Raw genomic sequence first — 18,231 nt, 5'->3', positions numbered from 1 at the left:
CTCGCATTAAGGAAAATGCTTCCTGCCACCACGTGTATAACACACTATCCAAGTGTAACTGGATATTCCACTGGCTTTCCAAGGAAACATCTCAGGAAGAAGGATACAAAGGCCAGAAGTGTGGCTGACTTTCAGCCACCTCCTAGTTAACTTGAAACATTTGAAGGCTGTCCATCAGGCACTTAACCTGTCCAGGTTAGTTTTCTTTCTGTGAATCGCAGGATCTCAGAGAGCCCTTCATTCATCTGCCTTAGCTTGTCCTCAGCTTTATTCCACGGAGTATGTTTGGTTTATCTTGTGTTGAATTTCCCTGCCATAGGCTGTGCCTCAGGCTTCACTCCCATGGAATGAGCTCTTGCTTTTAAGAGCAGAGAGGAGGTGGAAGGACAGTGGTCATCGCTTGCACTGAGCATTGATTAATGGCAGAGAAATCTTCTTTCCTGTGCTAGCTTTGGAAAACATGTCCCAGATCTTAGATCATGCAGGAAGAGAGAGAACTGTCTGCATCTCAATATAGGATGGCTGCTGTGCCCTTTTTACACTTGAACTGAGTGCTGATATCCACTTGGAGCACTACAGACTAATTTTCAAATTAACTAACCCTGAGAGCTTTCATAAAAAAACAATCAATAGCCATAAAATAATGGAGAATTAAAAAAAAAAAGAAAAGGATGTCGTTGTCTTCAGTGCCTCAGTGTGTCATTACAGAGCAGTTCTTTTCACAGTGTTACTGGACACATCTCCTTTTTCTCATGTCTGTTTAACAGTAGGATAGCACCAGCTGATCTTGTGAGCTTTTAGTATCCCTGTTTTACTCAAGCCATCTCCACTGACAGGAAAGTCTTTTTCATGCAAGCTCCAAGAGTTACAGCTGAAGTATGCATTAAAATACCTCCCTGCAGAGCATGGAGCCAGAGAGCTCCCTGTTAATGCTCCTGCTCTTAGTGAGTCTGTGGTGGAATTGTACTGATCTTCCTGCAAGGAAGAGTAACAAAAGCAGTTTTCAGCTGGAGTACTCTTCTAGTTTAGAAATGGACAGTCAGTAATGTACTAATAGGCGCTTCAGCCTCAGAACTGGAGTGGTTGAAGCTAGGTTTGCTTGGTAGATGAAATAGCTTCAACACCTTTGTTTAGTTGCTCCTACCTTAATCTGTATCTAGTGAGCAGTCTTACAGAATTCCAAATGCAGTATTAGAAATATTGGATGCAGAAAGAAAATTTAAAAGGAAATTGAGTTATTAATTCAGGGATAACAAGGGATAGTCCTGCCTGACCAACCTGGTGGCCTTCTAGAATGGACTGACTACATCAGTGGACACAAGGGGAGAGCTACGGATGTTGTCTATCTGGACTTTGGTAAGGCCTTTAACATGGCCTCCCACAACATCCTTCTCTCTAAACTGGAGATGGATTTGGTGGGCAGACTGTTCAGTGGGTGGGGAAACAATTAGATGGTTGTATCCAGAGGGTAGCAATTAAAGGCTCTATCCAGGTGGAGACTGGTGACAAGTGGTGTCCCACAGAGGTCCATACTGGGCCCAGTGCTGTTTAATATCTTTATCAGTGATGTAGTGGGATTAAGTGCAGCCTCAGCAAGTGTGCAGACAACACCATGTGTGGTTGACAGGGTGTCACCCAGAGGGAGCTGGACAGGCTTGAGAAGTGGGCTTCTGTGAACCTCATGAGGTTCGGTGAGGTCAAATGAAAGGTCCTGCACCTGGCTTAGTGAATCCCTGCTATCACCATAGGTTACAAGATGAAAGGACTGAGAGCAGACCTGTGGAGAAGCACTTGAAAATACTGATGGATGAAGAGCTGGACAGGAGCTGGCAGGGCACTGGCACCCAGGGAATTGCCCTGCTCAGAGGGCGGAACACCTCTTGTGACAGTTTGGGTGTTACCTGCCCCCTGACTCTTATGAAGTCACCCAGACTAGACTCAGCCAGCTGGAAATTAAGAAATGAAGCTTTTTATTTACAGCTCAGCACAATATACCAGCAGATATTTACAATGTGCATGGTTCTGCTCTGGCAAGAAGTTTGGACTCGATGATCTCTTTGGGTCCCTTCCAACCCCTAACATCCTGTGAATATATACAGCTATATACAGAAACATAAAAGTTACAGGTAATGCAGAAACACAACATGCCTCCCAGAAACCAGAGTCCCCAGGAGGGGCTCCCCACCACCCTTCCACCTCCTTTCCACACCTCTACCATATCCCAGAGTTTGCCTTACCTGCAAGGTGAGTTTGGAGGATTTGCCACGGGGGGTTAGAAAGCAGAAGGATTAGTTACACAGAAAGCAGGGTAGGGAGAAAAGTACAGGCACCAGCTGCAACAGAGAGCCACTGTGTTATCTATGTTTTGTGTTCTTGATTTTATACATCTCAGCAAGCCTATGAGTGAAGTAGACATCACCATTGTTTCCTTTTCACAGCCTATAATTTAATTTCTCTTACCAAAATATTCCAGCTAGCCTCAAACTAGCACACCTCTCCAATAGAAAAAGGTTGAGAGAGCTGCAGTTGTTCAGCCTGGAGAACACAAGGCTTCCCTTCCCTCCCTGACACCCTCATCTTGTACACAGCCAGTGTCTGTCGAGGCTGTGCCCACTCTTCTCTTTAGCAGTCTTTGGACGTGATGATAATGCAAGAAAATGAAAGTCAAATGGTCTCTGCCCTTGGAAGGTTGTGAGAAGCTGTGTGTGCCTGTCTTCTCTTGAGCCATAAAATGTGTGTTTTGGGGAGCAAGGATGAGAGGAAGTTGATGAATAATGGCAGCGAAAGTTCCCTGTACATGATGGGATTATTATTTATCACACCTGCTTGTTTACCAGCACCATTTGTAATGCTCTGCTACATTTTCAAGTGTGCCCACATCCCTCTTTATTGGCAATGCCACTTGAGAAATATGCCTTGTAAAAACGATTAATTGAAATTGATGGTGCCAGTTGCTGCAAGGCTCACATGAGTGTGATTGGCTAAAGCCTGGCTGGTGTTCGAAGCACGGTGGAGGAGAAATGTCATATAAAAGGACAGTATGTTGAAAAATAGTTGTGCTATGATGGTCTATTTAGTAAAAAGTGCAGAATCATGAACTAAGTATTGGCTGGTTTATCCATCTTGAAAATAGCTGGAGTGTGGCTGCTGTACACAGAGCCGTTATCCACACTCCAGGCAGCATCAATCTTAGCTTCCAGGCTTGCAGTTTAAAATGCAGGGCAGTGTGAGAGTCTTTGCTGACATGGAAAGCCCTACCACATTCCCTTGACTCAGCAGCTTGCATACAGCAGTGTTCATTCACTCAGGCCTCAGTCTGCGTAGGTACAGTGCACATCTACTAGCAGATAGTAGTAGTAAGCAGTGGTGTCCACTGATACATCAGGAGGGTTTGTGTTGAACAAGATGACAGGCAGGCTGTGCTGGTGCTGCAGAACTGCACAGTGTGTCGGCAGTGAATGTGAGCACACAGAGACATTACAAAGACATCCACAACATTTTGACCATGACTGATGGAGGTGTAATTTGTTTTCATTTCCATGGGGTAAATTAGGATTGGAAGAATTCAATTATATGCACTAAAATAAAGACAGTAAAATCCTTGTGGTTTCCACAGGTACTTTGCAGTGAATCTATTACAACCTAATATGTTGTGCACAGCAGTTTTAAATACTAAAATGTTGGGAGTGAGAACTCACATCTGTGATTTAAACACAGCAAACTTCTGTTCTGGTATTGACATTGATCCCAGTGTGGTAGAGTCAGGCTTTTAGTCTGGAGGGTGGTTCGGTTTCCTCAAAACAGGTGACATGTAGAGCATTATTTACTGCTCAGTTCCCTCTGTATCATCCTCACTGCCTTCCAGTAGTTTTTTAAACAAAGCAAAAAAGCCTCTGCTTGGGTAACCAAACAGTCTATATAAATTGATCTGAAAATTAAATTGGGGCAAATGTTAGATGTTACTTTCATCTCTGCAGCCCTAAGCATATGGGTGGCTACTGAATGGAAGAGCTGTCAGATATATTTACTCAGAAATGACCAAAACCCAGGATTCTGTCAGGTCTAGCAGGGCAAAAAGAAAGTGAACTTTGAAGTTCTCAAGTAGAGGAGCACTTGCAGAAATGATCTGTCTGCCTGCTGGAACTGATGGTGTAACCTGTGGTTGCAGGCCAACAGATGACAGCAATCAGCCACCAGGCAGAGGAGTTCTGTCCATGCATGGTCTCACTTATGGAGTGATTCGAGTGGACTCTGAAGAAAAGCTTTCTGTACTGACTGTCCAGGATGTTGGCTTGGTGATGCCAGGAGGTAAGGAGCTGTATTGAAACCTACTGTGATTCATCGATTTAACTAATTAGCTGTAGAAAGCCACAGGTGGGCATAGTTTGCTTAGACAACAGGCTTGGGATTAGAACATGTGTGCTTGAAAACACTTTAGACCCAAAGCATCACCTTGTGTTTTGGAAACTCTCAACTGAGTGGCTGTCTTCACTGGCATTAGAGGTGTCACCGCATCAGAGCATCCATTCCTTAACTGTTAGATACTGGTACAGAAAATAAGGGAGATGGATTCTGTTGTCTAGATAGACAGCTGTAAGCCTGATCAAGATGAGATTTAGTAGTGGAAGTTTTCATGAGCCATGCTAAGGATCAACCAAACTGTTGTCTGAAGGCCAGCAGAACTTTCTTCTGTTGTGCTGTCACTGTTATTAGGATACTGCTGTAGCTTTGCATTAGAGAATGTCTCTTATGCACCAAAGGAGTCAAACATGATGATGTATCTCACAGAATTTCAGTTGAACAACTTAAAGGCAGATGAGATTGGTTGTTGTCTAACAGTTAGAAGGTCTTGTTACAGATGTGCCATCTTGCACTTCATACTGCAGTCTCATGATTTGGATAAAAATACACAGTGCTGCTTGTCCTCAGAGTGAGACAAAGGCCATTCAAGACTCTTTACACTTGTACTTATGTTCTGATTAATTTCTGATCTGCATCACACCCTCTTTCCAACTGCAAAGTCCACATGTACTGGACTCATGATTCTTATTTACATGGCTAACACAAGAAAATGCTTCTTCCTCAGACCAGTGCTTCCAAATTTCTCTTGTTTATCTCCTGCCGTCTCTGCTGTCCTCTAAGACCAGCAAGAGGGAGTCTCAACTCTGATAAATTCTTGGTAAAACAACCACCCCAGGCTGCTAGGGTATCTTGTCTTTTCTCTGTTAGTACTTGCTGCTTTGTGAGAGGTGGATTTCTGGTTGCCTGCCTGCCTGGCAATGCAGCTATGACCAAGAACGCCACTCAGGTGTTTCATTATGCACCGACTTTGGTGTGCAAATCTGAGAACCCAGCCACATTTCACTGCAGTATTGCAGATGACCAGAAATTTCAGAGAGCAAGGTAAATTAGGGTTTGTTATCAGTGTAAAGACTGAGCTTGGTAAAGATCTATACATCCTTTGTAGAAACATTACACTTGATAATGTTGAATACCTTAAGAAACCAGTTGTTAGACATTAGCCTGCATATAATTTGTATCAGCTCCACTGTGATGTCCTTCCCACAGTGTTTATGTTATTCTGTAGTTCCTTCTACAATATCTTTAAGTCCTTTGCTCTCCCTCTAGCTATAATGTGTTCAGTGAAGCCAGATGGAATTCCTCAGCTCTGCAAAACAGATGAAATAGGAGAACTTTGTGTATGTGCAATTGCAACGGGTACATCATATTACGGACTCTCAGGCATGACCAAAAATACTTTTGAGGTAAGTGTATAAAATCTTTCCTTGTAAACTTTTTTGTTTTGAGATAGCATTTGACATAAAGTACTGCTGGTAGTAACATAGAATAGCAGTAATAATCAGTGCCTGTGGCTTGGGACCTGTATTCTAGCCAAATAATCTGCACTGAAGGCCATTTCATTAAGTGAAATGTTAGACTTTTATGTGGGGTTAGTTGTGGCTCTGAAGAGCTTTTACTTCAATTTTGAAAGAACATCAGAGTCTGCAGCAATCATAAGGAAAGGAAGAAGAAAGACTAACAAAGGTAATGCTGTACAAGTCTGGGATCCAGCTACCTGCAGAATTTGATTGTTATGAACTGTAGGAAGGCTGATGGGTATCTTTAAAAAGCAATTTCCAACATTTCCACAGCACAGTCAGTATTAAAGTCTTGCATTCATACTGAATCCTGGTAGATGCAGACTTCAGGAAGTAGCTGAGTATCTGCCTTTTCCTAATTAGTCTCCACTTGCTTTTGCTTGAATTGCCTCAAGTGAATGCCTTTTTTGCTTTGTGGAATCTGTTTTGCAGTGAGTTTCAGCTCCAGTGCAGACAGCTGTCTTGATACCTCTGTTGTACCTGCTTACATCTGCTGAAGCCAGTATGAAAGGCTGAACAAATGGGAGAAGGACTGAAAACAATTGAGCTGAGATTTTCATTATCTTCACTTAATATTTGGGGAAAAAAAGTGAAGAAAATATATTTGCACCTCCCTTAAATACTCTGATATTACCATTTTTAACAGATAAAACATGACTAATACCTCCTGCAAAATGCAGATGGGAAAGCTGTAGCCTATACATTAGTAAATGGAGACCAGTGGGTAAAATTCTCCTTGCTAATGAAGCCAGGAATCCTGCTGTGCTATTATGACCTGAGATTTCTGGCAGCAGAATTTGGCTTTTCTTTTTAGGATGAGCCTTGAAGGACACTATATAGCCACGGTCTTCTCTTTGTCATTCTCTTAAATACCTTGTCTTTAGACTACTGCAGTCTGAAGAAGCAATGGGAGGAAAGTGCTGTTGTATTTAATGCAATCATAAGCAGCTTCTGTGCCAGACAGGTAACAGTGCTAGTGAGGACAGACAAAGCAGTAGGAATCTCTCCTGTGGATGCAGCATACACCTGGTGTTCAGGCACTGGCAGGACTGCATTTTTGCTCTCAGATGTGCTGCAGGGGACATTGCCCCAGCGTGGTGTGAACTTCATTGACCTTAGGTAACAATGCGGGCAGCTGTAAGGTGCTCTGTCCAGTACCTTAAAATAGCTCCACTTCCAGCCTGCTTGTTTCTCTGCACTGTGCTGGAAATGGCCACAAGGTACCCACACCAACCTCTGCTAGAGTGTTTACCATTTCTCAGTAAGCTGCATGCAGCACCTCAGGTTAGTGGCATTCCACACAGCAGTCTCTTCCATTCAATACTGATTATGTTGATTCATGTATTTTTTAAGGTCATAAATAGTTCACAGAGCCATAGTTAGGGGAAATATGTTTGTTAAGCACAGTGGGATTGAACTTGCTCCAGCTCAGGTACTGAAAATGGTACAGACTAATCTGAGAGTTTCCTGGTGTTTCCTTTATGGCCATAAGCATCGCTGGCAACCAACCAACTTCATTCCAGAAAAGCCAGCTGAGAAACCATGCCTGAAGTACTCTGCAGCATGATCTGTGTCTAGAATTGAAGATCTGTGCTTCTCTGTCTTACAGGTGTTTCCTATGACCAGTTCTGGTGGCCCCATCACGGAATACCCTTTTATAAGGACTGGCCTACTAGGCTTTATAGGACCAGGAGGACTTGTCTTTGTTATTGGCAAAATGGATGGTTTGATGGTTGTCAGTGGAAGAAGACATAACGCTGATGACATTGTAGCAACAGCACTGGCTGTGGAACCAATGAAGTTTGTCTACAGGGGAAGGTTTGATCCATTCTTTGCTTACATTATATAGAAATATTTTTTTTGCTTAGGCCAGGTATAAGTGACCCAGAATGCTTTCAGAAGGCATTGCCTAATCAGCCACTGTGGTTTCCCTCTGTTGCTCTTTATGTTGCTAGAACCAGCAAAGGGAAACCTAAGACAGTGTTGAGGCAGACTTTAGATACCAAGGTCCAAACCTGTGATTATTAAAATTTCCAGTAGAACAGCTGGTTAATTCTGAAGGTGTTGACTCAAAAGGGTCCTGTCTGAGTTTAACATTTATAATACACTTAACGTAACAGTTCTTTGTGTGATCTTCTCAATATGCTGAAACCAAGCCGGAGACATCTAAAACTTCTGAAGAGTCTCTTGCTGCAGCATGTGCTCACACTTGATCACCTGGCAGACCTCTCAAAAACTGATGTTGCAATTACTTCCTTATAAGATGAGCCAAAGATGCTTATGCTAGCGTATATGTAACAGCCTAACAGCAACCTTCATGTGACCCAAATTTGGTTCTTTTCTTATCCCAAGAGTGTTGTCTTCTCCAGCCCTGCTGTCACATGATGCCTATAATTACATGATTAAAGAACAAAGGTCTCTCTTTCTCCTCCAGATGTTACCAAGAACTGTTCCTGTTGCCTTTTCCCCAGATAAAACATTAATATATGCATCACTTGTCTGATTAGTAAATACCAAAATGACAGAAGCTCTTCCACCTGTCTGGCACTAAGCACTCTTCTCCCCTCTCTATATAGAATAGCAGTGTTTTCAGTCAGTGTGCTGCACGATGAGAGGATTGTCATTGTTGCTGAGCAAAGGCCAGATTCCACCGAGGAAGACAGTTTCCAGTGGATGAGTAGAGTTCTCCAGGTAATGTTCTTTGTGTGTTTGGAATCTATTCTTTCTATGCTTTGTATTCTTTTCATTGATTTTTCAGCCCTCTAAGGTCACTGACATTTGTCTTTGTGTAATTGTCAGTCCACCTTCAGTTGTACTTGCACCCAACCAGCACAAAATTAGAATCTTCTGAGCGACAGCTCCTTTTCTGGGCTGCACATAGCCAAAGTGTGATCCTTTTCCTAATCAAAATGGTGTAAGAAAAGAGAGATGAGCTCAAGTAAGTAACACTGAGGAGAGAGCAGCATATGGTTTCTTCAGGTATAGTCATCCATCACTTCAGGAGGGTGATGACTGCCAAAAGTTAGCAAAGTCTCTTATTAAACAGTTAATAGCGGTGATGGAGTTGACCTCATAGAAAGTATCTTTGCATATCTGAGCTAAATCTCCAGATTGACTTTTTTAGTCCGTGGGAGATACTCGTGTGTTTTTAGTGCACCATGCTGACAGCTAAAATAAACTGAAAGAAGAACATCCTAAAAATGCTGAAATGAATGGAAGTGATTGATTAGCTCAGATCTGGGTATCTGCAGTGAGATGAGGACACTTATTGCAAGGAGTTACATTCCAGCTGTCTGGTGGATCATGCGAGGTGCTGTAATGAAGCCCATCTTGGTGATGTTTATTCAGCTGTTTAACCAGAAAACAGAAGCAGCTGAATACTGAAAAATTCTGATCTGGCATATGGCAGTCCAGCTTAAGGCAATATCATCACCATACTCTAAGATTTTGTCAACTCAATGTCCACACACACACAAAAAAAATTATTGTAGACACCTTCCATTTCTTCTGTCCCTGAGCCTGTGTTCACTCAAAGGCAATAGGAATAGTGAGAATGCAGTCAGAGTTGTCTGTTGCTACCTGCTGAAATGGTCTCAGTTCTGCTCATAGCTGATCATCTGTTACTTCCACTTCCCTTGCCTACCTTCCTTTCTGTCCTTCCTCAAAAAATATATTGCACACCTCTTTTTCACTTTACATGGGAGCCAAAGAGAAAGATCTCACACGATTCAGAGATGTTTTTATTAATATTGCTTTGTACTGAAAAAGAAACAGAGCCTTTCTACCATGTCTGTGAAGAAACTGAACAAATAAGCTTCCATCCATCTCAAGACAGGTTTATCTGCTCTCTCGATTTAAAAGATCGCTACATTCCATACAGATGGAGCATCTCGTATTCACAGTAGATCTGAATTGTTACTGGGAAAAGCTAGCAACTTTAGCTTGTCCATCACACAGCCTGGGAAGCCCCTCGTAGCATGCAGTGCAATTGCTGTTGAAGGGAACGCTTTGGACTGCTTACACTCCCTTCATTCTTGTGCTGCTAAAGAAAAGGTGGAAATTCTGGGCTTCCACTTCTCTTTTGTCAGCTGAGCATTTGTGTGGGAAACTGTCTTACAGCGCCATAGCCAGGGGAATTGAGCCCTGAACGCCATGGCAGTACCGTGCCAGGTGACTGCTGCCACATTCAGGGCTGTTATTCTGAGTGCGGTGAGGTCCCATCAGTGTCTGAGCATGGAAGGGGCCATGTACAACCTGCTGTATCCGTGTGGCTGCTCTCAGCACCTGGGTGTGAAGGCTGTGGCTCTGGCATGCGGCAGTATGTGAACGAGAAGTGTCAGGTTTCACTTTAGCTGAGAGTGGAGATGGAGGGCAGAAGCCAGAAACGTGGAGTACTTTGTACCTCCTTCCCAATCAGAGCTTTGATGACAGATCTTCAGGAAGTGGTAACCTGCTGTATCTGAATCTCCTGCTAGTGCTGAGCAGCATAAGAATACCACTCTTGTGTTGCAACTCTTGGCAACAGTCAGGACAACGAACTCTGCCGAACAGCTGCTCATGGCTGATGATGTCTGTGAGAGCCTGCGTGTGCCGCCCTGGACCAGTCATGCCCTACGCTGGCCCTGTAGCCATTGTCCTTCAAACTGGTGTTGTGAGGACCCCATGGTTCATCACTGCTTTGCAGAGCCTCCAGGCGTCATTGTGATTAGGAGGTGATGATAGTGTCAGGAACAGGAGACACTGTGTTGGCTGCCATGTGTCTGTTACTGATGTTTCAGATAAGGTGTCTCGACCAGCAGTGAGGTCTTCCAACACCACCAGGAGAGCTGCCGCTACTAAACTTGCAATATCTGTACAATAAGGAACTGCTTCATTATTCCTTCTTAGGAAATTTTGGTATCAAATCAGTTATGATTAATCAAATAGCAGCCAAGAGCAAAGTGTTGCTTTGGAATCTCTGTAGAAATAACCAGTAATTTGTTGGTCTACACTTCAGCACACAGCTACAAATGGTTCTTTGATTCTCAGAAGATAGACTGTGTCTTCAAGGCAGCAGGCTTACACCCTCACTTCCATCACAGTTAAAAATTAAAATGCAAATTAAGGAAATTATATTTGTTAGCATTTAACTACTCATTAGAGATGCTGTCTGAAATCTGTTTCTCAGTCTGCATGGATATCTGAAGTTATTCTTCTAACTCACTGACACTGCTTTGCACCAGTGTAAGGAAAACGACTAGTTAAACTGAGCACGGACACTCACCTTTGCCTGATGGCCTGTGCTGTACCTTAGAGAATTTGCAGTGATGCATATAACTGCAGTTGTGAGGCAGTTTACATAGTTACTACAAGATTCAAAGATGCTTATTTTTCAGATTTTCAGCCAACATCTTTGTCAAGTGGGTGGGTGTTTAGCATTCCCTTAAGTCATCCTTCCCCATTCCTGCCTGTGTCTGCACAGCAGTCAGGCAGTGGAGCCACTCTTATCTTAGACAAGAATTAAAAATGCACAAGCTACAGCCCTTGGCAGGCATGTGGTGGAAGAGTGCAGCCTCTGACGTTTCCCTTTGCTCTGCAAGTCGGCCTGGCTGCTCAGCCCATAGCAGTCTTCCCAACCTCCATTCTGAGAAGCATGCAGGTTCATCTAGGCTGCCAGCCCAGCTTAGTATTGAATCTCCAGCATACGTGTGACTAATATGTGCCTAACAGGGCTGTCTAGGGAGCAGTTCTTAACAGATGTGTGTATTTATCAGCAGCCTTTTTTCTGCTCTTTTAGTTTCTAGAATGAGTAACGTCAGTATCACATTGCCATCCACCTGTTCCCACCGAAAAGAGCCTCCTTATCACTGATAATGCTGAAGTGCCTTTCCATAGCCAGCTGATGATTGGGGCTGGTTTGTGCAGTCGTTCAGAGCACCATGTGCTTATCAGAATGATGAGGAATTAGCCTTTCATTAACATCCACTTCCTGCTTTTTTTAGGCTATTGACAGCATTCATCAAGTGGGAGTCTACTGCTTAGCATTGGTACCAGCAAACACGCTTCCTAAGACACCACTGGGCGGAATACACCTGTCAGAAACCAAGCAGCTCTTCCTGGAAGGATCGCTGCATCCTTGTAATGTGCTGATGTGTCCCCACACATGTGTCACAAACCTGCCTAAACCAAGGCAAAAACAACCAGGTAAGATGAATAAAGGCAAAGGGACCACAACTTAATGCTGTGTGCTCATGGTGCTGTATGGAGCGAAATCAAGTCACTGTTAATGCAGGTGAGAGTCAGGTCCATCAGCTATCCCTGATAAACATTCCAGGTGTGTTAAGGACATCATTGGTTTTGGCAGAAGCTGGAAGTACTTTCACATTTTTATTATTCTCCAAGGCACTGAGACCACACCTGGAGCTCCCTGTAAGTTCCTGCTCAGTTATATTCAGTAAGGATGAACTGAGACTGAAATGGATAAAGATCAAATCTTGACTTATTTGATGGTTGAGTTTGTAAAGCAGAAATAGGAAAAGGACCACTGATAGTGAATAACGGTGTCAGAGGTGCAAAGACTTAAAAACTGGCCATGAATTATTTCCTCCCAATAACGAAGGTAAAGGTTTTTTACCAGAGTAGGGATGTCTGGACTATTCTTACAGCAGATACATTTGAGGAAAACCCTAGCTAGTTTTGAGATGATTTCTCAAGACTACAGGAGTTGGGGCTCTTCAGCCTGGAGAAGAGAAGACCTCAAAGAGACCTTGTAGTAGCCTTCCAGTATCTGGAGAGGGCTACAGGAAGGCTGGGGAGGGACTATTTACAAGATCTTGTAATGACAGGACAAGGAGTAATTGATTTAAACTGGCAGAGGGGAGATGTTAGGAAGTTCTTTGCAGTGAGGGCAGTGAGACACTGGCAGAGGTTGCCCAGGGAGGTTGTGGCTGCTCCCTTCCTTGGAGGTGTTCAAGGCCAGGTTGGATGAGGCCTTGAGCAACCTGTTCTAGTGGGAGGTGTCCCTGCCTATGGTGGGGTGGTTGCAACTAAATTATCTTTGAGGTCCCTTCCAACCTAAACCATTCTATGATTCCCCAATGGCAGCAGCAAAGCAGCTCATGGAGATGTGTCAGCTGTGACATCTTCCTTTCTTCTAAAGTTCAGTTATTTTGCTTCAGTCTCTACTTTGTGCTCACAGACTTGCATATATTTTATGACAGGCACCATCTGCCTTTTTAATTCTTGTGAATGGCACTTTAGCCCAGGAAACAGGAGAGAGAAGTAGGGAAGTGTCCCTGAATCCTGGATACATCTCCTGTGGGTTTAGGCACTTGAATGGGCATGTCTGAATTAGAAGCTTAATTTTCTTAGGGTTCCTCATACCAAGGCAGACAAGTTGTATCTCTGGCTCGAGAACCCATGCCAGGTGTGCTCCTCAGTTAGATGTGTTTAGAGAGGATGAAGTCCAGCCTGCATATCATCCATCTTACCTATCAGCCAAATTGTGTATCAACAGAGATGTGTTGAAGATTTGGTGTTTTGGGTATCAGTGAGGAAAATATAATGCGGTGCAAGAGAAATACAAGGAATTGTCATCCACAAGCAAAGAGTTTTCATTGCACTTAGCACACTTCTGCTTTATTCTAGAAATTGGCCCTGCCTCTGTGATGGTAGGGAACTTGGTCTCTGGAAAAAGAATTGCACAAGCCAGTGGTAGAGACCTGGGGCAAATAGAAGATAATGACCAAGCCAGAAAGGTAAGCTAAGCTTTGTTGTACAGCTTGTGTCTGTCTAGTTAGCATCAGGACGTTGGACGGTGCATCGGTTGTGTAATTGTGATTGCAGAGCTTGTTGAAGGGTTTAATTCACACTAAAGTATTTCAGAACCCCTTTTGCAGATAGATACAAAATAGAGTTAAGAAGAGATCACTGTGTTTCATTTGCATGGATTTTAGAAAATTAATTTACATAAGACAACAAACATTGTGGAAAGGTTCACAGGCCTTTGACCCCAAGTCACCCAGGAGCCCCTTTGCTAGTTCAGGTGGAGTCCAAGGAATTTTGTTTGCACATGTGGCCCTGAGCTTATTTGTTGTTGTTTTGTTCCTATATAGTTAAGCTGAAATTCAGTTCTCTTAGGGGCTTATGTGAATCATTGTTAGTAAGTTCCAAACCCTATAAATATATATTTTTTAGTAAGAAGAAGCAAGGAAGTTAAAGAATTAAAAGTGTACTTTTATGCAGAGAGATCAGTAAGAACTGATTTGTTGCTTTGAAAGTAGAAGTGGTAACAGTTCATAGAGCCAGCAGTGGCTTCACTTCCAGAGAGGCTGCTGCTGCTGCGACTCAAAAGCACCTTCCTGTAGGTGTATGTGATGGCCAGAGAATGAATTCTTCTTTAGTTCTGGGTGGAGATCTAAGATGTCTCATAGAAATAAGAAAGGCACAGTTGAACTAGCCAGAATAATTACCTGGGTTTTAAAGTGAAAAAGTTGTTTAGAGTCGTGACCATCATTCTGCTTTATTTCAGTTCCTTTTCCTCTCAGAAGTGTTGCAGTGGAGAGCTCAGACCACCCCTGACCATGTGCTCTACACTCTACTCAACTGCAGGGTAAGACGCTCAGAGCATTGCTCTGCCTGGCTGTGCATGGGAAATGGCACACTGGCATTTCAGCTGCACCTGTGGGTGCTGTGGCTGAACAGGACCTTTCTGCTTCTTTTCTCCTTAATACAGTGTGCCCTACACATTTTTCATTTGTTTTTCCACCACAGACGTGTTGTGGGTGAGCTGACACTGCAGATCTACTTCAATACCAATCACTCCTATATCAAAGAGGAGTACTTAATACTGCTCACCAGCCTGATTTCCAATTCGAAACACACAGACTTGGCAAAATCAAAGCATTTTCCTTAAATAAAGCAATGATTATTGATTTTGAGACTGGGTCACCTGGAGACAGTATAAGAATGGGGAAGGGAAGTGAAGAGAAGAAGGCATATGCCCAGAATCCATCCAGGTCTGCAGAAGACCAATAATAAATCTGTGTGTAGCTTACATGAGGTGCCAGCTTGGCACAGCATTTCATTGCTTATCAAAAATCAATTAATGTATGTCTTAGCTTTGCTAAGAGTGATCACAGACCCAGGTGCCTGTGGATGACAAAACAGTAATTCCTAAGACCACTGTAGAAGATGAAAGTCAGATTTTCTGCCACAGTACGTCCAGACACATCTGTCCAAACCAGGAAGCACACATCATGTGTGAGGGTCTCCAGGAGAGGAGTGGTCTGGAATAGTGCTTTTTCCCTGGGCCAGATGGAGCACCTGGTGTTGTCTCAGCACACATGGTCCCTGCACAACTTGGATGAGTTCTTAAGCTTCCAGTAACGTGAAGCTCTGTGAAGTGAGCAGTTCCTGTATTGACAAGGTATTGCTTTCTCAGCCTCTATTACACTGTTGGTACCAACGTTCATATATTTAATGACCTTTTTAAAACTCAAATGAATAGCTAATATTTAGGGAACATGTATGATCTGACAGATGATAGTGAGATGGAACTGTAGTTGTCTGTGGCCGAGACCTCAAGAGGCAGTGCTTGTACAGAGTCAGTACTACACCATCATAATGGCGTGTTGTTCTGTCCATGAGCTGTCAGCCCAGATGCTGTGAGGAAGCAGTGCCATGCGCTGTCCAGCTTCTCCACACAGGCTGTTGCTTTCTAGCTTTAAATAAAGCCAAGCTTCCCGTGCTGGCAGAAGGGTTCATCAGTGGGAGGGAAGGACACAGTGTACCAAACAAGGATTAAGAAAATAATTCGTCATTCCATCGACCTGAAAAATAATTGAATTTTGAAATTCAGTTTCTCCATGATGCTCATTGTCTGTACATGCTGTTCTAAGCCAGCCAGGCATCTCAGTGGATGACTAACAGAAACCCACTGAGGTTAGTGTGTTCCTGGAACCCCAGGCTTTTTGAGAATTTGGAACATGTCACCATTACTGCAGTGCATTGCATTCAGTGTGTCATGAAGCTTGCAGCACCTAAACGTTGCAGAACACCTTATATGAAGGCCCCAAAGGGATAATTGCCTGGTGTATGTACATGGTGCTTGTCCAACAACAGGATTCTGCTTCCCTGCACTTTGTATAAATGTTGTCTGCTCCCTGGTCCACATGCAATGTGTGCTGGAAGTCTTACATGGAAACGAAGTTTGCACATCTTTACATGATTTGCAGCAGTTCTCTTTCTGCAAACAGGTAATTTCTTGACAGAAGAAGCAAAGTCTAATCACATTCCTACAGTGTCTAGAGTGACAGGAGCAGGCAGGCCTCACATCACTCTGGCCATGTGCGTGGCTGGACAGATGGAAGTCATCTCTAGTCCAGTATCAGTGTAGCTGCACATCTTCAGAAGAAGCTTTTTTACCGAAATGGTCTCCACAATTTTGAGGGGACTGAAGTGCATTTCAGTAGGTGTGGCTGCTGAAGCTGTTGAAGAGGAAAGCTAAGCCCTCACTTGGCTCTTTTTATTTTCAGTTAGGTTATCCTCTTTGTTGATTATAAGGGTTGAAAATGTGAAGCGGTGCCTGGTAACACGCCACTACTTCCAATGCTAGGCATATAGCAAACTGCTCTCTCCTCTCTCAAGCTTGTGGTCAATAAAAAGTGCAATGCTGTGTTAGGTGCTGATGCTGGACAGAAATCAGCAAGCAGGCCAAATGCTTGTTCTTCCTTGCCCTGTTAAAACAGAAGGTGAAGAATACTTCAAAAAAGGAGATCTTGCTTTCTCTGCAGTGCTGTGGCTAAGTCCTTTGGTCAGTGTGGGTTGGTGCACTTAGAAGTGCTTCAAAAGGCGAAGCTGTAGCACTTTGTCCCTTTCCCCTGTTGTTTTTTATGCTGGCCAGAGCATTCAATACATTCAACAAATGCCTTTCTTTTTTCTGTTTCATTTATATGCACATGCTTAGCTTTTGTTCCTGACTAATTCTTTTCCCTGTCACAAAGTATTGTTTTCTCCTCTGTTCCTTGTCTTTTGAAGTGTTTCTGCTGTGCTGTTTGGCTTTGCTCCAGCGTTCAGACTACAAAGTGCAATTTCCAGGATTGCTTTCCACAGAGCCTCCAGATTGCTGCAAATACCTTAAAGGCACCTTCCTGGCTGCAGCAGGAATGCTGCCTGTGTAGAATGGGGAGTTCAGAAGCTACAGAAAAAGGAACCAAGAACATTCTTCTGTTTTTTTCCTTCCAGCTACAGTTTGGCATAAGACTGCAGGTTTCTCTGTTGAGGTTGACTGCATACCATATTGTGGTGGCACCTCATGCAGCAACTCCTAAAGTGCAGAGGGAAACAGGAGTTTCAGCACCCAGTGTTATCTCCTGTGACGTTTCTCTTTCTTCCTGTGCAGGGAACAATAGCCAACTCACTGACCTGTGTCCAGCTGCACAAACGAGCTGAGAAGATAGCGGTCATGTTGATGGAAAGGGGACATTTACAAGATGGAGACCATGTGGCTTTGGTTTACCCACCAGGTAAAGAACTGCCAGATTCCTTGGTACTCCCAAAGGTTTGCACTTGTGGCATTAACAACTATAAAAGATGTGAACTGGCAACACACAAAGTAGCTGTCCTTCATACATGACTTTGAACTTAATCACACATACCAAAGATAGTTTCTCTTTTGCACATGTGCTTGGATATTCTTGCTAGGGCCTAAGATTGAGATCAACCTATGTTTTTAAAACCTGTCTCTTATAAGCAGTCAAATTTAATTACTGCTTTGCTTTGCATTTGCTGGAAATCTACACAGTTCTGCTGAAATACTCCATCTGCTGAGTGTTCTTAGATTCACCTGCTGAATTCCCTTTTGGAAGTGCTGAATTTCCTGAGAGTAAAGCAGCAGTACCTAGGAAGTAATCCATGTTTTTTTTACAGGAGGAATATGATGAATAAATGCAGATGGTTAAGAAATACCAAATGATTGTAACTGTTTTCTCTATAGGTCTTCAACCTAGACAGCTCGCATTCTTGTCCTTTGACATAAGGACTTTAAGCTTCTGTTAACTGATACGGTGCTTGAAAGCACTTCTGATCTAGTGCTGCTCTTTTATCTTTAGAATTTCGTGTGTGTTGGTGAGATAAACAGTCTGATTTAAAGTTTGTCTTGTGATACTTGGCTTGTAAGGCCTGTGAGATACTGATTAAATCTTTATAGGAGTAATTTCTCAGCAGTTAATAGGAGAAAAGCTTTTCTACAAAAGGCGACTAGTTTTTTAAACTTCAGATTTTGTTGTCTGTGCTTCAATTCCTATGAATAAAGGTTTTGTTTAAGGAACAATAACCTACCAGTCCCACAGGTCCTTTTCCAGTGAAAGAATGA

General features: G+C 43.2%; 1 protein-coding gene across 5 annotated transcripts in view; it reads left to right on the top strand.

Annotated features, from left to right (window-relative positions):
- DIP2C (disco interacting protein 2 homolog C) overlaps nt 1–18,231 on the top strand; it is a 270,126-nt gene that overhangs the window by 214,514 nt on the left and 37,381 nt on the right. For all 5 annotated transcript variants that reach the window (XM_064162542.1, XM_064162544.1, XM_064162546.1 and 2 more), the window contains 8 exons: nt 4,169–4,308; nt 5,629–5,765; nt 7,489–7,697; nt 8,456–8,570; nt 11,861–12,062; nt 13,506–13,615; nt 14,389–14,469; nt 17,260–17,383. In XM_064162542.1, the coding sequence (XP_064018612.1) occupies nt 4,169–4,308; nt 5,629–5,765; nt 7,489–7,697; nt 8,456–8,570; nt 11,861–12,062; nt 13,506–13,615; nt 14,389–14,469; nt 17,260–17,383 (1,118 nt within the window). The remainder of the gene's footprint in view (nt 1–4,168; nt 4,309–5,628; nt 5,766–7,488; nt 7,698–8,455; nt 8,571–11,860; nt 12,063–13,505; nt 13,616–14,388; nt 14,470–17,259; nt 17,384–18,231) is intronic.

Source organism: Pogoniulus pusillus, chromosome 23 (genome assembly GCF_015220805.1).
Source record: "Pogoniulus pusillus isolate bPogPus1 chromosome 23, bPogPus1.pri, whole genome shotgun sequence".
NCBI lineage: Eukaryota > Metazoa > Chordata > Aves > Piciformes > Lybiidae > Pogoniulus > Pogoniulus pusillus.
Note: the sequence above shows the minus strand (reverse complement) of the source record. Positions and strands in the feature narration are given on the sequence as shown.